The 22,561-nt window shown below is 45.0% G+C and overlaps 1 protein-coding gene across 1 annotated transcript in view; it reads left to right on the top strand.

Annotated features, from left to right (window-relative positions):
* ITGA8 (integrin subunit alpha 8) overlaps positions 1-22,561 on the top strand; it is a 175,619-nt gene that overhangs the window by 124,116 nt on the left and 28,942 nt on the right. The window contains exons 26-27 of the mRNA XM_053265690.1: positions 323-445; positions 8,932-9,045. Coding sequence (XP_053121665.1) covers positions 323-445; positions 8,932-9,045 — 237 coding nt within the window. The remainder of the gene's footprint in view (positions 1-322; positions 446-8,931; positions 9,046-22,561) is intronic.

The raw sequence follows: 22,561 nt of genomic DNA, 5'->3' as shown, positions 1-22,561 counted from the left end.
TACCACAAGATTTCTAGGCATCCATAGACTGATGCTCAATTTGTGGTGGTGAACAGAATGTGGCCCCAGGAGCTTAAATACAAAATACAAGCACACCCACACACAGAGATTTTTTAATCTAGGTGTTTTTTAAATATATATATATTATTTTGCAAAATTCTAGGCAGTAGCTAATCCTTTCACTAGATTAAAACCGATCTCTTAGGATAAAGCTACATGAGGAAAAAATCCCCAGTCATAAAGCTCAAGATCTCTGAAAGCAACATATCTGTTAGAGCAATTGTGGCATATGTTTGCAGTTCACTTTTCTCTCACTTTGCAGTTTGCTGTCCCAGAGGACACTCCAGAACTCGCAGCTTTTTTGCGCAACTCCTCTATTCCTCACTATGTTGGACGGAGGGAAGCCAAAATGGTGGAGCACCAAAAGAACTCTGCAAGAATTTTGGTGAGATAATATAGTACCACACACTGAAGGATTAATTATACAGTCTTCAGAATGGGATGCCTGCTTTATTCTGTTCTCGGTACTGCCAGCAGAAGAAACGCTTCACATTTTGAGATTGTGCTGTAATTTTTAAGTATCTGAATTTCTGTGGAGAAAGCATCAGATGCCAAAACACTTAAACACTAGTTTATTGTGTGTGACAATAAAGGGAAACTTTTGGCAATTGAACCAGGCCCTTCAAGAGATCTGGCATTCTGAAGCCATGCTTGCAGCAGGTTTTAGTTGCAAGCTGAATATCAACCAAGAGCTGATGGATGCCATGAACCAGCTGAATTTTTTAATAACCATCTCAGACTAATATTGGGCTTTCCTAAAAATGAGGGATTCTGAGGAAGGATCCATAGGTCGGTATTTCCCTGAGTAGTAGAGAACATGCTCTAGATACTTTGGCTAAGCAGTCCACTTTTTTCCATGCAAAGTCCCTGATTCTGTGTTTCCTGTTCTCTATATTTCCCTAAAACTGTATTTAATGGCTTCTAGAGGTACCTTTAGGATACCTGCCAAAGGAAACGAGGACAGGACTTTGCTTTCTCACCACAACCTGCCTAAGCAGCAGCAGAGAAAGAACAAGCAGTAGCAAGAAGTTTTTCCAAAGTAAGAAAATACCTAAATTTAAGCAGATGCCATATTGCCTGTTGAACACTTGATGAGGCTGTTCACACGAGCAGCCATACCCTGGCTTTCACAGTCCTACCCAGGTAGGGCTGCTCATATGGAGTGCCGGACTATGGCTCGATCCTGGCACTGCCCCACTGGATGGCCTGAGTTTTTTTTCTCAAGCTATTATTGAGGTAGAAAGGTGCAAGCGTGTCCTTTTACCCCGGTACCCAGCTGTGTGTGTGTGTGTGTGTGTGTGTGTGTGTGTGTGTGTGTGTGTGCGCATGCCCGCGTGCTTGGGCTGCCTGCAGTCTGACTATGGGAATTAACTTAGAAAGCTTAAATAGCCCTGGGAAGGATAACCCACACAGTTCTGATAGTCCTGCGTCTGCTCGAAACAGCCTTTTTCCCTCTCTTCCAAAAAGCCTTCTCTCTTGCTTTTATACCTAATCCTTCCAGTTCCATTTCAATTCTATTTATCCTACAGTTCTCCTGTACAATTCTCCCTTTCTTTTTTTACGTATTTTTTTTAAAGTCCCTTCTTTCCCTCTGTATTTCCGTCTTGTCTGCTCTTTCTCCTTACTTTTCTCTGTAGCCAGCAGAAATGATGCAGAACAGTCCTAGAATCTGGAATGTCTTCCGAAGGGCAATCAAAAGCAAGCCATTTTTCCTCCAACGAGGTCCTCTAGCAGCACACTGAGTGCCACGAGGCCATTGTCCTCAGCTGCTGACCCAGACACCAGGCACATCAAGCCTTGCTGGGCCCAAGGAGGTGGGAAGCCTCCCCAAACCATCTCCAACTCTCCTGGAACCAGGGAAGCGTCACGCCTCCTGCTGCGAGCGCTGGGGGTTCAGATTCCCCTCTCCAAGTACCATCATCACTTGGACCTCCTCCTAGGCCTCTCCAGCCTGCTCAGAAAACATTTGCCCCAGCTGCAGGGCTAGATCAGGGCCAGAAGGATCCCTCACTCGCCACGAGGGAAATGCAGGCATCGATGGCAAGGAGGGTGTGTGGGTTCAGCTACCTCTATTAGGTTGCCCAGGATGCTCTGACCAGGCCCAAAAAGGGTGTGGAAACAGAGCGGGCAGATTGGAAGGGACAGGGACAGGGCCAGGGCCACAAACACCTTCAGATGGTGAATCCGAACCAGACAATCAAGGGCCAAACAGACCAGCCCCAATATAGAACTCCCGGTACTGGTGGACTTTACTGGGGTCATCCCCTGCCCCCCCCTTCAGGTGCACTAGAGGCAGTACCCCCAGCATGGCATACCTGGTTTAATGACCTGCTGGATAAGACCCTTCAACACTTGAGGTCTTTGAAGGGGGCAGGACGTAAAAGGCAAAGGAAAGACCCATCATTCTCTCCCTCATCCTCAGAAAGCCAGAGAATCTAAAAGGAAAAGCAAGGGTGAAGGGAAATCCTCTCAGAAATCCTCTCTCCCCCGCAACCCATCCAAGACCCAAACAAGCCCCCTTTCTCCCCAGCCACCCAAGACCCCAACCCACAGGCAGCCACACAGCAATAGAAAAGGAGAACTAGTAGTAAGTAGTACAGTTATTGGTTTAATGGCTTTGACTCAGCTTGTCGGCTGTTGCTCGCTTGGCTCACTCGTTCACTGGCGGCGGCTGCCCAGTGCCTGGCGGCCAGGCGCTGGTCTGGTGGAGAGTGGAGTGTCCCTGATGGTCCCTTCCCCTTGCCGCTCTCACCCTTCGTCGCGCTCACCAACATTGTCGCCGCCGCCGCTGCTCCCTTGGCTCCTCATAGCGCATGCAGCTTTGCTGTCATGTGGTTGGCTGCTCTTGGCTGCAGCAGCCTGCACGACAGCAGCACAAGAGAGGCTGGGGCACATGTGGCGTGCGCAGTCAGCTGAAGTGCCGGCTCGCCCCTAAGCAGCAGCAAGAATCATCTCTGCCACGCCAAAGCCCCTCTCACTGCCCAGCCCACAGCAAAATACATGGCCGCTCTGGCAGTGAGAGGCGGCCTGGCGGGGCCATCTGCCTCTGATTTCGGCTCAGCATAGGCAGAGCACACCGCATGGCCACTAGCAGCGGCACAGCCCCATCCCCACTGAAGCCCCCAGGCCCCCCCCCACTAAGTCAGATCCCCACGGCCCAGTCCTAAGAACACCTCTGGGGGCTATGCTGCTTTCTCCACCCACCATACATAATTTCCCATCATGGAATATTCACACCATTCTCCAGGTGTTATAATGTCCCCCACCATCACCACCACCATTCGAACCCATCTGCTTGATTCAGCTCTACCTTTTGTCTTATAAACTGGCATTTCTAGTAGCTGTCATCTCTGCCAGAAGAGTGTCAGAGCTTCAGGCCCTATCCATCAACAAACACTTAATCATAATCTCACTGGACTCAGACGGATCCCTGATCCATCATCCATCCCCAAGGTGCCATCAATTTTTCACAGATCCCAGGACCTTATACTGCCCTCTTTCTGCCCTAAACCTTCATATCCATTGGAGCGGGCATAGCACAAGCTAGACAAAGCAGACTATGCTTTAAAACCTACAATCTACATACTGAGCCATGCAGGTCCTCAGATGCCTTGTTTGTATCGTATCTCCCTTCTTCCATGGTAGTAGGACTCAAAAGCCAGTATTGCCAAATGGAGCAAAGCCTGCATATCCCTGGCATATTGCATGTTAAAAATACTGTTTGTGGATATCTCAGCTCATTCAACCAGGGCAGTAGCAGCAATGGCAGCCTTCTCTACAAATGCTCCACTGTCAGAGATATGTAAAGCAGCACCATGGTCCTCCCTGTCTACTTTCACAAGCCATTACAAGATGGACTCTGAATGCTCTGCCAAAGCCTCATTAGGTAAAAGAATGCTACAGCAGGTACTCTCTCAGCAGTAGTCCCAGACACTTCCCACCTGGGCTTATCAACTGTGGCATGTCCCATGAGATGTCCTCTTTCACCAGCAGGGAACATTGCGTTGGTTATTTATCGTGAAAGCGTCTTCCTGCTGCTGGATATACCCCGTACCCATGCTAACTCAGCAAAGTAGTGATTCTCTTATATTAAGCAGGGGGAGAGCAACGGGCCCTATCCATCCCCTGCACAGAATCCCTCCAGTGGCTGTTGCTGGTATCTGCCTTGTGTTTCTTTTTAGAATGTGAGCCCTTTGGGGACAGGGAGCCCTTTATGTATTATTATTATTTCTGTGTAAACTGCTTTGAGAACTTTGGTTGAAGAGCGGTATATATTTGTCGCCGTGTCGTCGCCATGGATCTGAGGACATCTCGGCCCACCCGCTTGGGTTGACCAGGTCTACTGCAGGGACTGCCTTTTTTCATTATCTTTTGTTACTCAAAATTGTTCTCTAACTTGATATTCTCGGTTATCTCGACTTGGCTGGGTGGGGTTATCCTTTACAGCCCTGTTATGCTTTCTAAGTTAATTTGCATAGTCCTGCCTCTGGAGCAGCAGAGGAAGTATAACCCACGAGATGTCCTCATATCCATCAACAGGAAGAAGCTTTCACGGTAAGTAACTAATGCTCCAATCAGTAATTTACTTTAGGGTAACTCAACAAACGCTAATCATTGGCATGTGTGAAACATACATGACATATCTAACTAGGCCCAAATGAAAATGAATTTTAGATTTCAGGGAAACAACTTTTCGAAGACATTACCATTCAACCATAAAAACTGCTAATCCATTCCAGAGTAATGCTTCGTTATCTGTTATCTTTCTCTCACTGGCCTTGTGTGTTGCCAGTACAAATTCAGCAACTGCAAGTGGTTAGCCTAAATGGTAACTCTGTGTGGGATCTGCATTTTATGGAGCAAAATAAACAGAACCAGGCCTTTTATTCAGTAGTTTGATCCAGACTTATTGTATTTGGATTTAGTTCGACAATGTTTGGTATAATGCTTTTCTCTGATCACATCTCTGGTGGTTTTGAGCAGCTGAGATGATTGAAGGCAGGCAGACAAAAGAGAGAGAGAGAGAGCGCACTTGCTCTGTATAGTGCTTTGCTTTTGGCGCACCTTGACATCCTGCTGCAGTGATTCTAGTGCTTATAGGAGGGCTCTGCTGAGGAACTGCCCTGTCTTCTTGGGTTTTGAGATATGCTCCACATGAGCAAGAGCATTCCTCAGCATGAGGAGGAAGAAACATCTTGGCTTGCCTAGAGCCTTGTGTGAGTATCAGGGCCCATAAACTGCAGCTCATGGCTAGAATTCACAAACGCTATTTCTGGCAAATCCAAGGGCTTGCCTTGTGCGGAGTCGGAGTTTGACTTTTTCTCTCTCTCCTTTGAATAGCAAACCCCACGCCAAACAGCTTTTGAAACGACCTTCTGTTTTTAAAAAAAGTTAGCTTGCCATATGGAATGGGGTATCTGATGACTGGGGGTGGGGTGGACATAAATCCAAAGACCCCTTGAGTGCAGGGAAATAGTTGTGCATAGGAAGCTGCTTTATACTGAGTCAGACCATTGGTCCATCTAGCTTAGTATTGTCTACACTGGCTGGCAGGATCTTTCCCAGCCCTACCTGAAGATGCCCAGGATTGAACCATGGGGCCTTCTACATGCAAAGCAGATGCTCTACAGCCCCACCCCCAAAGGTGGCATACATAGATCTCCCATCCAAGCACTGACCATACCAAGATCTGCTTAGCTTCAGTAAGGTAGCTGTATCGTGTGCCCTTAGATCATGCTATTTGGACCAATAAATTCATTCAGTTACTGCAGCAGCAGCAACAACAACAACAAAAAATTAGAATGCAAGTTAATATACCACTGGAGAAAAATGAGTATCTAGTTAGGCTTTTGATTATATGACTTTTTCTTCCTTTTTGTTCTGCTATGATTATGAATTAAAAATAAAACATGCCTTGCTTGCTCCTTGGAGATAGAGGAATAAACAAATCTGGCTAGATTAAAGCATGATTAAATAAGAGAAGCTAAACACACACATCCTCTAAAATACTGCCTTTAGGTAAGTGCTGTATAATCAAGTTCTTGTTGAGGAAGTAGCTGGGACTTGAGAAAACACAATCTTTAATTCAGTTCTAATGGGGGTGCATTCTGTGTAACACTGTATAATGTTGTATACAAATTTAACTTTGCACTGGTGTTTGCAGTGTATGAAATTATATGTACCTAATAGGCCTGTGCGCTTCGGTAATATTGGTATCCCAAAGTCAGAATCCCCTGCCCCTACCACAGCAGGGAAATGCTTGACTAACAAGCAGAAGGTTGCCGGGTCAAATCCCCACTGGTACGTTTCCCAGACTATGGGAAACCCTTATATCGGGCAGCAGCGATATAGGAACATGCTGAAAGGCATGGTCTCATACTGCACAGGATGAGGCAATGGTAAGCCCCTCCTGTATTCTACCAAAGAAAACTCCTGGGCACCAGGAGTCGTAATTGACTTGACAGCACACTTTACCACCAAGAGGCAAGAGGCAGTAGAATGTAGGGCATGTGCCCCAGGTGGCATCCGCTTGGTGGGGGCCCTTTAAATCACCTCCCAGCACTGGCGCGGGGGTGGGCAGGCGGCGCAGCAGCCTAGCACCACAGGCCTACTACCCAATTACTTTCCTAAAATGTAGTAAATTCTACATAGAGCATAATAGTTCAGAAATTAACATTAGAGCATCAAGTGCTCTGTGGGTGGAGTCAGGGACTTTGAACATGAATATCTTATGGGTTGGGATTCATCCAGTCATATAATATATGTTGCTGATGGCTCCTGTCTCTCCTTTCATATACTATCTCTTTGAGTTCATCATCACTCATTTAACTAACCCCATGGCCACTTGTAGCACTATGATAATTCTTATCACAGATTTCTGCAATAGTTCTCGCTTAGGCTGGCTGAATGATCTATACATGTTCCATCATTTCCACACCTACCAGATTTTAATTGACAGCAATGACATTTATAACATCTTATGGTTTGCTGGTCTTATTCAGTGCTGTTTTTGTTCTTCTTCTAATCTGTAAGTTGTTATATTGCTTTTACATGTTAGAAGCTACCTAATGGCGTGGTGGAGAAATAACTTGCCTAGGGAGCAAGAGGTGGCTGGTTTGAATCCCCGCTGGTATGTTTCCCAGACTATGGGAAACACCTATACTGAGCAGCAGCGAATATAGGAAGATGTTAAAAGGCATCATCTCATATTGCTTGGGAGATGGCAATGGTAACCCCTCCTGTATTCTACCATCTTGGTTCCAAATGGGCGGAGAAAGCCAGTAGAATCTTGAGCAGGTGGGCTGGGAACCGTCGTTTGGTGGGTTTGTGCGACAAGCACGCTAGCAGTGCATGTTTGCCAGGAACCTCCAGTTCCTGGCTTCTTGTCTTGGCAGTCAAGGGACCGTGTGAACTCATGAACTCATGAACCACGTAATAAAGTAAAGCTGTGCCATCGAATTGGTGTCGACTCCTAGCGACCGCATGACTCAGTGGTCGCTAGGAGTCAACACCGACTCGATGGCACAGCTTTACTTTATTACGTGGTTCATGAGTTCACACGGTCCCTTGACTGCCAAGACAAGAAGCCAGGAACTGGAGGTTCCTGGCAAACATGCACTGCTAGCATGCTTGTCGCACAAACCCACCAAACGACGGTTCCCAGCCCACCTGCTCAAGATTCTACTGGCTTTCTCCGCCCATTTGGAACCAAGATTTGAAGTTGGACAGAGAAAGTCAGTAGAAACTTAGGCAGAAGACACAGGAACACTGTTTTAGTGGGTTTGCATAACACCCGGTTCCTGGTTCTTGGACATGGTGGCAATTGTGAAGCTGCCCATTGTCTACTGTACATTTAATGTAAACCACCTTGTGGATTTTTTAATGAATAGGAGAGCAGCATAGAAGCCCCTTAAATAAATTAAACTAAATTAACCGAAGATCTTCCTATAAGGAATGCTTTAAAACAGCCATGAGATCCTTGAGTCTCCTGGGATCTACTCTTCCCATCCCCCAGAACCCCAAGGTGCATCAGCTGGAGCCAGATGCAGAATGGTGACTAGGGTTAAACCCCTTGCCAATTTACTACAAATCATCTAGTGAACCACCTTCTGCCCACCCCCACTTCAGACCACAACATTATGAAGTCATGGCTAATAAAATTCAGCAGAACTTCTATGTGGGAAAATCGGAATGAAATATTGGAAAAATTGGAATTGAATTTGATACAGAGTCATGAACTCTGTGCACACATACCCCCAGAAAACAAACAAACAAACAAAATGCTAATCCTCCACCAAGGGAACTTGGGCACTGTATTTTAACTACATTATGCAGTTTAAGTAATTTACTATGCATTTTCTTTTTAAAAAATAAATCGAAAACCTTTTTCTCTTTAAACCAGTTACCACCAGTATGTCTGGTAGCTCCCATCGGTACGTCTGGTGGTGACTCAAAGGCGGGGCCTTCTCTGTAGCTGCTCCTGGGCTGTGGAAAGCACTCCTGGCAGAAATCCGTAGTTTGAATTCATTGTTGGCCTTCAGGGCCGGCCAACCTATCTGTTTGGCCTGGCATTCCAGGGTTTTTTAAGTGTTTTAAGTGTTTTAATTGTTAATGGTCTTATGCTGTTTTAAAATTGTTCTGTAATGATTGTTTTCAAAAGGATTGATTTGTGGGTTTTATTTTTGTTGTTGTTCACCACCCAAAGCCATTTGGATGGGGTGGTATATAAATGTAATAAATAAATAATAATGATAAATAAACATGAAAGCCAGTTTTGTTGGGATTCTAGGTTCGATACTGAACACTGTGTACATAAATAGCCTTATCTTCTTACCAAAAGAGAGTCAGATTATCATATTGTTTCCCATACAGAACTGCACAAACGTAGAATGCTTAATGATCAGCTGCTCGATAGGACTCTTAGAAAGAGGGAAAAGTGCTGCACTGAGAATACGGTCTCGGTTATGGGCCTCAACTTTTCTACAGGTAAGGAAATGCAAGCTAAAGTGAAACTGGAAGGGTCTTGGAGTTTATGTATCCATGTATATGTGCATTATGTACTACTAAAGGGATGTTGCATTCTACTTCTGCCAACTTAGATGCGTGCTTCTGGATAATATTGGAAACCCTTCCTTGCCTATTCCAGGCTTGAGGGCCAAATTACATGCTACATTAAATGTGTAGTTTGGCCCTCTGTGTCTCCCTCTGCCCCACTCTAGAGCATAAATAGCATCTATAATGTGGGGCAACCGGGACCATGGTGCATGCAGAAGAGGTATTTAATGCTTTCCTCTTGTGCTGCAGTCATGATGCTCTCTTCTACTGCTCTTCTACTACATATTAGCCCCAGAAGGGGAGCTTTCATTGCGAAGGAAAATAAATTACATGAATCTTTAAAATGTCTCACTCATCCACTGAGGCAATTACCACAGCAGAGGGGAGGAATGATTAGGTCCTCCAAGCTTGTTTGTCCACATGATCCAAAGGAAAAACAAGCAGACCACATTCAAGATGCAGACGTACACAACATTTATTTTTCTCACCAACAGACTCTGCAGAGTAAATGCAATTGTTTTTCAAGCTAGCCAAAGGAGTCGGGGGAGGGGGGATTCATTTCTGGATAAATTTCAGGCAAGTTACAACAGACAAACCATCCGCAGTCAAATTCACAGTTTTGCAGCTTATATAAATGTGTCATGTTGGAATAGCAGTAGAAGGATTTGGGAAGCATATAAACATGTGGCGTTCAAAGGCAAGCCTACACTGCACTGCCTGGTTTAAAACCTTATTGTGCAAAATATATACCTGTAGCATCATGCTATAGGCAACCCAGTGGGCAATCATTATTCAGGCAGCTTGCACCAAATGTGGTAACTGTATCTGAAATGGCTGATTCTGAATGTGGTTTTTGAACTAGTGTTCTTTCAGTTGGCATCAGAGGAGGTTTCCCTCCTGGGGCTACCACCACTGTTGGTGGGAGGGGTGGATTTTCATTGGGACTGCAATGCAAGAGGAAGGGTTAAGTATCCCTTCTCCATGCACAATGGTCCTGATTCCCCCTGTGGATGCTATTTACGTTGTTTGTGTGTGTTTGTTTTAAAATGACCCAATTACATGTTTTAATGTAATGTGAAGTTTGACCCCCCAAATCAAATGTGTGAATCCCAACAATCCATCCCACGTTCAGGTTGGCTTGTTGCTGGAGTGCTGGAGCATGAGATAAACTGTGGCTCGGCTTTTGATTAATAAATGCAACAAGTTGTTCTAAGTAGAATTAATGGAGCCTCCTTTCCACTTCTTTCAACATAGTGGATCTTACCTATGAACTCTTCCATGTGCTGTGAATTTGGTTTGTAGCCAACTGTCAGCACATGGGTCACAAAGGAGTGTTGTCTGTACTTAGAATAGCTGCCATCTTGAACCAACATGGCAGATCGGCAAAAAAAATCCCCATCAGGTTCTCTATAATCTCCTTTCATGTGCTGTGAATTTGGTTTGTATCACACTGTAAGCATAAAAGTAATTAGAGGAGGATTTATGGACACACACAGGGAGAGTGGTTCCATAAGCCTTCTTTCCTTTGAAAAGTAAATAAAAATGTTCAGTTTCTCTGTCTACTAGATTTCAGCTTTCTAACTAATGTTGAAGTATCTTTGGACCCTGCCATCCCAAGGGACAGATGTACAAATGTCTGACTTTCACACTTCTGTAATAATTATGTGCCCTTGGCTATGTATGTACCAAATCTTAGGTATATGAATGCTATATTAGTTACAGCTGTTTGGGGCTACACTTCAGGTCCCCTCCTTTTTGAGAGAAAGTTATAAGATCGATCAAGTTCATGCTTTTCTAGTAGTAGATGTACCTGAGAAATGTTAAAGATGCAATGAGTAAGACTTGAAAGTCTGGCAAAATGGGACCTGGTCCAAGTTCCAACATGGCCATTTCCAGTTATCCACTGGACCACAGCGCAGTGGCTATCAGGAATGATGAAGGGACTGTGTCATGCTGGCACCTCTGGCAAGAATATGGTGCTCCTGAAGCTGTGTAAATCCTACCAGCACACTGCCCACCCAACCCCAACCCCAAGAGCCCTCATCTGTGTTGCAGGTGCCAGGTGGTCATAAACTGAAACCCTTCAGATATAACCTGGCATGATGGAGTATATCTGATTCCCCACACCCCACCCCAAAATTACTATGGGCAGACTCAAGTGCAGTTGAAAGAGAGAATTTTTAAAGCCTGAATGTAGTCCAGTGTGACATACTAAAGAATAATGGAACAGCTTCTTTTCTCAGATATGAAAGTGTAATCCTGATGAGTATTTAATCCATTGTGATTTGTTTTAGGTATAAAGAACATATGTTTCCTTTCAAAGAATGAATAAATCATATAGGGGTTTTTTTGTTTGGGGTATGTTTTTTGTTGGGTTTTGTTGGGTTTTTGGAGGGAGAGTTGCATGTTGTATTCAGTGACTTTCTGTAATGTTAAAATGACATTTGCTGATCATTTTTTCTGTACCAGGGCAAACTGTGTGCTGTCACCTAAAAATCACAAACTGCAGTTATACGAAGTGAGACATGTTTGGTAAACAAGCAGCTTAGGGGCTCCCAGTGAGCCAACACAGATAATGAAGGCAGTTGGATCAAAGCCAAGGAGGGACAGGATCACTTTTGGCTTTGCTTCAAAGCTTGAATGCAAATACAGACATATGTTAAATGTTGTAGTCAGTCTAGCTGAACCAGCAAATCACCAAATACTCTAACTCCTTGTACAAAGAAGAAAATACCCTTATTTGGTTAGGCTACATTGTCTTTCCACTAAAGATTCTACTAGCTCTCCAATTATGTAATTTATGGCATTCTGATAAAACACTGGTTTACAGTGTAAAACTACATGTTACATATCAGGATGTATTAAAAAGTTACTGCAAAATAGCTTCAAGAGACAGTGATTTTGAGTGGGGAAAGAGGTATTCCATGCTTTTCTTGCCTTTTATTTTTCTGCTTCAAAACTTCTCCATGCCACACACAAATTGCCTTTCTCTTCACCAGGTACCAGACCCAAGGTGGATTTGGAATGGAGATGTTGCAGACAAGGGAAGCTTTAAGCACCCACTTCAATGCTTCTCCACTCAAAATCACAGCCTTTTGAAGTTGCTTTTCTGAACAAAAACCATATTTTGCTCCTTAGTTGTATATCTTATTGTGTGTGCACATGCACATGTGTATGCGAGGAAAAGTGTTTCATGTTTCCCAATTGTTTTCTTATGAGAGTTTATGCAGGTTTATTGTGGGTTAGAATTTGGGAGCAAGCTAGAAGATCGTGCATCCCATCCCCTAACCACATCCTTTCACCATAGCAATTTTTTCTCTCCCACCTTAACCACAGGTAAGCATTTCAACAGCAGCAAGTTTAGGGCTAGGCAGACTTCCTGTTAACCAGAGTTTGCTAATTGGTTTCAAATTCTGGTTATATGATGTCTGGTGAGGTTGGCTGTCTTTACCTCTGAGGGCGGGGTGGTGAGGGGGCCCAAGGCGACAGGAATGGGTGGCAGCTGGGGGAAAGCAGAGGAAAGACTGCCAACAGGTAGGGACTCAGCTCTGGTGGAGGAGCAGAGCCCTGAAAAGGTCGAAGGAGAGGCATGCAAAGATAACATCAGCAGCATGCTTCCCAAAGGGTGGGGGTCTGAGCAGGAGGAGGGAGAAGGGGGAGAGGCATTGGCAACAGCTGTAAAGGGTGGTCAGTTACAGGTAATAAAGAAGGGCATTGGCCCCGTAATTGGGGGCGGGTGATGCATAGCCTGTGAGGAGGCATATAAGGAGTCGGCCAGGGATGAGAGGCTGGCTGGTGGAGAGTGTCAGGGGCCCCCAGAGAGGGGCAGACACAAAAAGCAAGCAGCCTGGGACAGAGGAGGCACAAGGTGATGTTCAACACCCTCCAAATCCCTGCTCTGAGGCCGGACCCAATAAGCCTAGCCAGGCTTGGTAAAGGAGACAGGGACGTGTTGCCGGACATACGGAAATCCTCTTTAACCTTAACCATGGTAAACGTAACTGCTAGCAAAACACTTAACCACAGTTAAAGTGAGAGGGAGACATTTGCTCAAGGGGAGGGCAGTGCGAAAGTTACAAGGGGAACTCTCTAAGCCCTGTCTCTTATCAGTTTTTGCCAAATCATGCCCTCCCACAGCCTTCTAAAACCAATGGCCAACATCCAGACTAATGCTGTGCTTGTGCAAGTATCTCGTGTTAGTGCAAACCTAGCTAGTTAGTGCAAACCACTAGCTAGTTGCACTAAGAACTAGTGCTGCATTAACACAAACATCCTTGCACTAGTGCAACATGGTGCACAAACCTGCGGTGCATCTCCTGCTGGGAAACTTCTTCCTCCGTCCATTTATATTGCAGGGATCATTTGTACAAGAGCGCAACACTGGGATTTTGCACAGCTGTGTGATTTTCTTGTGGGTGTGCACTTGCTTGTTGCATTAGTCAGAATGTCGGCCAGTAGTTAGATGAACTTTCACAAAAAATAAGGGGACAAGCCCCCTCCCCGCCCACCCTGAAATTTAAACATTGAAGGAGGAACACACTATCCCGGAATGTACTCCTGAGCTCTTAACTGTAGAATGTTTGCTCCAGCCTTAAACTATAACAATTGGATTTTAGCATCTGAATTTCCATTTATTGCCTCCTAAATGTCATACGAGTGCGATGAACCAAACCATCTCTGGTATATGGTACCCTTCCAGGCTCTTCCTTTAATCATCTCTCCTGAATGTTTACCAGCACTGCCAGGAAAACAGCACAACTCATTCTCAGGCATTGTGGATGCTTGTATTGTCATTGCTGAAGAATTCTTGGTAATATGGCCTCAAGCCCACACAGGGCGGCCCACAAGCTGCAAGATTAAAAGCCTGACATGTTCCCTAGGTTCCACATTAAAGAGATTTTCCTCATTTGTTTACTCCTATCATCACCACTTACAAGGCTTTGTATCCCTGACTACAGAGCTTAAAAGCAGCTGTATTGGGGGCCTTTTGTTAAGGGTTGTTTTTTTTTTCCCTTTTCTCATTTTGGTTTTTGTTTCATTCCACTTTTGTTTGAATGTTTGGATATCTATCAGGTCGAGTTGGGTCTTCAGGAAGTAAGTTCTGCCTCCCATAAATAACATATGTGCACAACGGTCTCAAGGCAATTTTGAATGCATTATATTTTTCATCTCAGGGTGAATTATTGTATGACCTTCATTACCTGCATTTGTTTAGGGGCATTTTCTTGGCAGTTGTTCAGTTCCTAGTAGTTGCATCTCAAGCAGAGAAGGAGTGCTAATAAATTCCCAGCATGCACATTTAAACAGCAACAGTATATTGCTCCCTCTCCTCCATCTAAATATGCCAGACGTCAGTGGAAATGAGGTGGAACTCCCGCCTCCTCTCTCTTTTTTTTTAATGAAGCTGGATTAACATTATTGCAATAACCCAGTCAGAGAATGTACTTAGCAGTATATTTCACTTTGGGGAGCAAAGTTCAGTGCTATCACTGAGGAGGTGGATTTTGTTGGTTTCTTCCCCTTAAAAAGGGGGTCGTGATACTGACAGGGAAAGTCATCCTTAAAACATTTCTCAGAAATAGTAAGATGAAGTGCAGTGGGCCTGGGCTTTTTGGAGTAGTAGCCAACACATTTTCAAAGGTTAGGACATCATTCAGATCTGAAGGGAAACATATGAACCCACCTAGATTCAGCTAACTGCTCCAACTGGCTAAAACTGCTACTTCTCCTCCTGCTCCAGCATTCCCACCTGCAAGCCAGATGCAGGGGTTGTTGTTTTTTTGTCTTTACGTGCCTTGCTTGGCCTCCACCTTGTATCTTTTGGAGTGGGTTATTGACTTCTGCTGTTGTGCCTCATTGGGACCAAAGCAGGCACCATCATCCATCAACATGCCTACTGAGGACTCATTTAAATTGTTTTTTACTACTTAGGTGGGCCAGGAGGCTGATGTGCTTTCCAAATTATGGCTGTGTGTGTGTCTGGATACTATGCAGACAGATCCCGTACTTGGTATTTGCTGGAAATGCTTAAATATTTTGAATCCAGGTGCCCATGTGTTTCACATTTGCTGAAACAAAGCATCTGATCTTTCCTTCTGATAATAGAAGGTATGCTAGCATGGTAGCATTACTGAGAGTGATAAAAGTATTAGTACATGTAGGCTAAGGCATAAAGTTCAAGGCACGTAGATCCCTTAACCTCTAGAACACAGTCCAGTGGCTGGAGCTCAGGACAGGGGAAGAGATGTTATACTTGTTCTAACCATGTTGTTCTACAATATAGCTTGACTTGAAAACCGATCTGGAGCACTCTGATTGCTACAGGACAAGTCATGTTCCAAACTATAGATACGGTTTTTCATTTTCCAGCAAACAAGCACGGAAGTCTTAAATCTTGTTCTGGCAGAGAAAATATTACTCCTGTGTGATGAACTGGGCAGGGGCGTAACTACAATAGGGCAAGGGGAGACAGTTGTTTGGGGGCCCACTGACTGGGGGGGGCAGAGGCAAGTCACACGACTGACTCCCCCAGCCGCACACCCTCCTGGGCTTCCTTCAGTTGTATTCATCCTCTGAAATTGATGTGAGTGTTAAGACCTGGAGCTACCAGAACAGCATGTCTTTCTCTAGTACCATTAAATGACTTGCATCATACACAATTTACAAAACCTTTTAAACAATAATTTAGGATGATGTTCTGTTGTGGCACATAGGTAGGCATGTGTGTGTGTCTGTCTGTCTGTCTATCTATCTATACATACACATACATATATAAATTTTACTATGCTTTTTGTTACCACTATTAAGCCTCATTTAAGGTTTCTTTACTTCATGAGCTGAGCTTCAGTGAGGTGGGGTCCATTTTAAAATCTTGTCTCTGGGCCCACTACAACCTTGCTACACCCCTGGAACTGGGAATTCTACAACAGAATACATGAGAGGGGAAAGTATAAATTTTAAAAGGTTGTAAAAGTATAAAAAGGTTATCTGTATAAAAAGGAGATATCTGAACACCACCAGATAATTCAGTTTCAAGTTGTTATTAATATTTATACACCACTTTTCAACAAAAAGTTCACAAAGTGGTTTATGTAGCCATAGAAATGAAAAGAAGAATGAGAAAATGGATCCCTATCATAAAGGGACTCACAGTCATGAAAACACACACACACACACACACCTCTCTACCTGCACCTGAGCTGGTCTTGTGGTAGCAAACATGACTTGTCCCCATAGCTAAGCAGGGTCTGTCCTGGTTGCATATGAATGGGAGACTTGATGTGTGAGCACTGCAAGATATTCCCCTCAGGGGATGAAGTCACTCTGGGAAGAGCAGAAGGTTTCACGTTGCCTCCCTGGCTTCTCCAAGATAGGGCTGAGAGAAATTCCTGCTTGCAACCTTGGAGAAGCCACTGCCAGTCTGTGAAGACAATACTGAGCTAGATAGACCAATGGTCTGACTCAGTATATGGCAGATTCCTATGTTCACCCACAAGGGAGACACCGACCAGAACAGCTACCGGGAGGCAACTATCCTGGACTGAATAGAGACAATTGCTTTCCCCTGATAAGTATAAGAGAGTACTATATATTCTCACATCTCTCTTGCTATTGACCTTGCACATTGTGTGCCCTTCAGCCACAGACAAATTGCTCTGTGGATACTGAACCAGTACATTCTGTGGGTTTCTCTCCCCACTCCCCCACCACATATACTTTCAGATTCTATTATGTTATAGAAATTGAATTCCAGAATACTTCCTGGAGCTTACGAAGCGGCTGTGAGGATTCAGTGGCCCAAGGCACAGTTCAAGATTTTTAAAAGTCCTGGCAGACATTAATCCCCAGGAAGTGCCCTGCAGCGGAGTAGTTGCTAGAAACACAGGCTTAAAATTGAAACAGAACATACACAATGCTGAAAAGAAGGGTGTTTTTTTATGGTTGATGTATTTACTGTAAAAAGGGCTTTGGCAATAGCTAATGCCTTCTACTGCTCATCCGTCAATCAGACTGTATGGGATATCGCTCCGCGAGCTGTTTGATAACATCACATTAATGAGGACAGGATATGCACTGCATTCCAGCTCTCTGTAGATTATATGTAGTGAGCTTAGTAGCTTGCTTGGATGTGAGCAGTTGAGCATGTAAAGTTCCCTGCAGATGAGTGCTAAATTGCCTGATGTAAGCTATGAGAGTGATCACTGTAGGGAAGAAAAGCAGAGAAAAGGAAGAGTATTTACGGGTATTTAGTGTGAAGACTGCGTATTGAATAAGATGCGAAGAGTCAACTGTGTCTTGAAAACTACATATACATGACCACCAATATAACTTTGCTATATATGAGCCCCTGGTGGCGCAGTGGTAAAACTGCCGCCCTGTAACCAGAAGGTTACAAGTTCGATCCTGACCAGGGGCTCAAGGTTGACTCAGCCTTCCATCCTTCCGAGGTCGGTAAAATGAGTACCCAGAATGTTGGGGGCAATATGCTAAATCATTGTAAACCGCTTATAGAGCTCCGGCTATAAAGCGGTATATAAATGTAAGTGCTATTGCTATATATTAAAGTTGTTCTCATGACCGACAGAAGTGGGGGAAGCTGGCGGGTGGGGGAGGTAGGAGCTCTCTTACCTTCCCTTCAGATGCTGATGGTCATGTGCTGCATGGCCATCTCAAGGCCAGGGGAACGCAGCCAGCCTCCAGATATCCATCAATGCACTGCACAAAGGACTGAGGCAAGAGGGCGCACGCATGCCCTCTTACCTCAGTAAGAGCCCAGGCGAAAACCCCAGGCTACCTAGCAGGGCAGCGCTGGGATTGGCCTTGATTCCTGTGCTTCACATGAGCAGCCCTACCCAGGTAGGGCTGTGCAAGCCTGGGTAGGGCTGCTTGTGTGAATGGTCTTATTATGTTTCTTGTAGGCGTGCCTCCATTGCTGATTGCCTATAACTGGATTTTCTTGTAGAGGGATACTGTCCATCCCGCCTTTGATTCTTGTTCTCATGTTCTGTCGTAAAGATCACAGAAGAGATCAGACTGTATTGATGAACTTGGTTCACCATATGAATTGTTACTACGTTTGCTCACATGTGTGGTGCACATGTGTGTGTGTCTCTGCTTTGGGGCCAGTTAGGGGGAATTTACTCATAACCAAACGTACAAGTATAAACTTACACGTGCTCCCCCGTCCATGAGATGGCCGTGCAGCACATGTGGGAGCGCAAGCCCTGCAGCCCGAAGACTGCAGCAGATCATCGGGGGGGGGGGGAGGTAAGAGAGCTCCTAGCTTCCCCCACCCCACAGCCCTACCTGCGCCTGATAGTTGTGAGAACGACCTTAATATGCAGCAAAGTTATATTGGTGGGAATGTATATGTAGTTTTCAAGACACAGTCAACTCTTTACATCTTATTCAACACGCCGTATTCACACTGGATCTCATAAATACACTTCCTTTTCTCTGCTTCCCTACACAAGACAGTGATCGCTCCATAGCTTACATGAGGCAACTTAGCACTCATCCACAGAGAACTTTACATGTTCAACGGCTCAGACCTAATAAATAGACCTCAGTCTGGGCAGGCAAGAAAACAATAGAGTACCCTAGAGGAGCAAAAGACCTGGAAGCAAGGCTTTTGGAAGACAAGAGACAAAGTTTATTAGTAAACATGTGAAATAGAGCCAGCGTGGTATAGTGGTTAGAGTGCTGGACTAGGACCGGGGAGACCCGAGTTCAAATCCCCATTCAGCCATGAAACTAGCTGGGTGACTCTGGGCCGGTCACTTCTCTCTCAGCCTAACCTACTTCACAGGGTTGTTTTGAAAGAGAAACTCAAGTATGTAGTACACCGCTCTGGGCTCCTTGGAGGAAGAGCGGGATATAAATGTAAAATAATAATAATAATAATAATAATAATAGATGCTTGTGAGAAACTCATTGACCTTGTTGTGGTGAGCAGCTTTTGGACCCTTTCCAGAGTGTCGTCAGTCTTTTGGCTGAAGAGTGCCTCGCCATGCTTGCTCTGGCTTCTTGAGACAAGGAGGAAGACCTCAACTAGACATATCTCCTCAAAGATATTGCCATAGACATGGAGTGGGATCTGCAGCCTGCACAGTGTCTAGAGCAGGGCTGCACAACTTTGGCCCTCCAGCTGTTTTTGGACTACAATTCCCATCATTCCCAGCCACAGTGACAAATAGTCAGGGATGATGGGGTATGTGGTCAAACACCTGCAGGAGGGTCAAAGTTGTGCATCCCTGTTCTAGGATAATTGGACAATAGGACATTGGAGAATAGGCGTTGCCTGTTTCTGGTCTGAGCAGATTCAACAACTATGGAGTTAGGCACAGGGTGTTTCGTTAAGAAGCCAGTGTCCCTCTGTTGGAGTCTATACATGTTCTCCCATTTCGTAGAGGTGGCAGAGATTGATGCTGGCTTCTCCCATGCTGCTTTGACAACTGCCAATGTGGGTATCAAAGATAGTGCCACTGGAATGTGAGTGTCTGATTGGATGAATTCAGATATTGGATCCTCTAGAGGTGGTGTTTGCTGATGGATGTCTAGACCTAAGGAAGAGGCCATGCACATTAACTGTTCTGCATGGACTCTTCGAGTGATGGATCCTCTGTTTGTTTCTTTGCTATTTCTTCAGTAGTTGGAGTTGCCATCACTTCTGGTTGCTCTTCTGATCCACAAGTGTCTGAACCTGCATTTGAGGAAGGTCCTGGGCCCTCAGAAAAGAATTCAGGTTGCAATAGTTTAGGGATGGGTTGATCAGGCTCCGGTGCATTTGGTGGCTGTGGTGGTACAGGAAGAGGCACAACTGTCACGGAAGGATGTGCCTGCAGAGGCTGCTCATTGCGCTGTGGACATCTATGTCCCAATCGCTTTGGAGACCGTTGTAGTGTTTTCAAGCAAGATCAAGATAGGGATCTAGATCCATGGTGAGATCTGTAGACATTACGTGAGGAACAGCATGCCTCTCTGTTGAGGTGTCAATCACAACAACCTCTGTCCATGAGGGCGTAATGCAACAAATAATGAATGGAGGAGTAGTGTGGTTCTGGGTGATAGAGGTCATAATATGGAGTGAAGTGAGGCCTAGGCTCATGCTGTTGCTTGTATCCCTCCCTCCCATGGGAAGAGTAGCTATCCTTGGGAGAGGAAATGTATCTCCAATACTTAGATGTGTGCCTGTTCCATGGGGAATCAGATTGTCCCCAAGACTAAAACCTGCATCTCTTGTGCCCCAAATTATCCGGCCTGGGTAAGCAACTAAGGCTTTTGCCATGAGATTTCTAGTAGTACGGGCTCACCGGAGAATTTAATGGGTCAGCTCCTTATAGAGTCAGAGTCATAAGGCATGTGTGGTGTGTCTGACAGCTTCTCCTCTAAGTGTTGGGGCAAGACTGGAACTGGAAGTGCTTTGGGGGTTGCCGATACCATGTGCTGCTGCTGCTTTTTCTGCTGTAATTCAGCAGAAACAGGCTGCTTAGGTTTTGCTTAGGTACCAAAGGCTCACTCCCAAATGGCACCAATGGTCCAGGCACTGTGGGAGTGTTGGCTTTTTAAAACGGTTTTAGCTGTCTTTGCTCTCGGTACCAATAAAGCCACCACTCCCTTCTTTGCCTTCAGAAGGCTTCAAAGGCAATGAAGGCTCCACCCCCTGACTAGGGATGGTCGTCACGAGTGCACCAGTAGTAGGGATCTGTTATGGAGTCATAACATTTGAGCCCAAAGGCTCCTGCAGAGGCAGTTGCAGCACTGGAGAAGAAGGTGCCGTGTGCGCTGTTGGCACAACAGTCAGGGCCTGCATAGGGAGCATGGTGGGGCCAGAAGACATGTTGAAGATAGACTGCATTTGCCCTGTTGATGCCTTAACCCCAGTACAAGGGGTGTTCAGTGTGATGTGCTAGCAACAGAGGAGCTTGCTAAAAGAACTCTCTTCCACAAAAGAGCGCAGAGGCGAACCACCTAATTACGATGGGCTTGCTTTGTAAATCCACTTGCTTTGAACATTTTCATAGGGTTTTGCTATCTGCAACATTCCAAAGGTAGAAAAACCTCAGAAATACAAAAGTGATATGGAAGAAGGTTCCAACGCAGGATCTAGAAGAGATGTGTGAATGCAACAGTCGTTATTCAGATGCGTGAGTGGGTGACAAAATGGCAAATGCAGTTCAATGTAAGCAAGTGTAAAATGTTGCATAATGGGTGGGGGGAGAACCCCACCCAACTTCACATATATACTGATGGGGTCTGAGCTGTCGGTCACTGAGCTGTCGGTCACAGGAAAGGGATCTTGGGGTCATGATGGACAGCTCATTGAATGTGGTGACTCAGTGCATGGCAGCTGTGAATCATCCCATGAAACTGAGTGCCAGGAAATTTAGGACTGACAAAAGGAAGAACTTTTTCACACAGTGCATAATTAACCTATGGAATTCTCTAACACGGAATGTGGTGATGGCCACCAGCCTGGATGGCTTTAAAAAGGGGCTTAGACAAATTCATGGAGGGCAGATATATGTGACTATTAGTCTTCATGGCTATAGGCTGCTTCTAAATACCAGTTGCAGGGGAGCAACAGCAGGTGAGGGGGCATGCCTTCATCTCTTGCCTGTGTGCTTCCCAGGGGCATCTAGTGGGCCACTGTGTGAAACAAGATGGTGAACTAGATAGTCTTTGGACCTAATCCAGCAGGGCTGTTCTTATGTTCAGGTAGAGCTGCATGGGCTGGTCAAACATTGACCAACCTGTGCAGTTCCATCTGATGAATGGACAGCCTACAGGCAGCACATCTCTTATTAATGCAGAAGCAGGGCATGTTGGGAGAAAGAGGAGTGAACCGAACTCCAAGAAGGAGAGGCAGCTGTGCCAGTGTTCCTTCTAACGGGGATTCCCAGATGTTGTTGACTACAACTCCCATGATCCCCAAGCAGAAGCCATTGCAGCTGGGGATGCTGGGAGTTGTAGTCAACAACATCTGGGAATCCCTGTTAGAGGGAACACTGAGCTGTGCCTCCTTTGGCATCTCCTCCCTGCTCGTTAGTACGAGACGCTCTTGCCTGAGAGACTACTCTGTTATCCCTTTGAGAAGATAAAAGGTTTCCTGGGCAAGAGAAATGTAACAGAACTAATACATTCAGATTTCAGGAGTAACACATAAAGGGGAATCAATGAAATTTTAAAAAATTCATATCAGCAGCATTGTAAAATGGATAAGGAACTGGTTAAAGGAAAGGAGGTGAAGGTTTTTGCTAAAAATTAAACTGTCAAGATAATGGCAAGTAATTAGTTTGGTTCCTCACAGACCACTGTGGGACCCATTTTATTTTGTTATGTTTGCTAATAGAAATAGGAGGAAAGTAGGAGCATATTGATGACATTTGCTGATGACCCCAAATAGGAAGACAGTATTATTACTACAGATGAGGATCAAGTTATGTTG

The sequence above is a fragment of the Hemicordylus capensis genome, chromosome 6 (assembly GCF_027244095.1).
Source record: "Hemicordylus capensis ecotype Gifberg chromosome 6, rHemCap1.1.pri, whole genome shotgun sequence".
NCBI lineage: Eukaryota > Metazoa > Chordata > Lepidosauria > Squamata > Cordylidae > Hemicordylus > Hemicordylus capensis.
The sequence above is the reverse complement of the archived record's forward strand: the minus strand, read 5'-3'. Positions and strand labels throughout refer to the sequence as shown.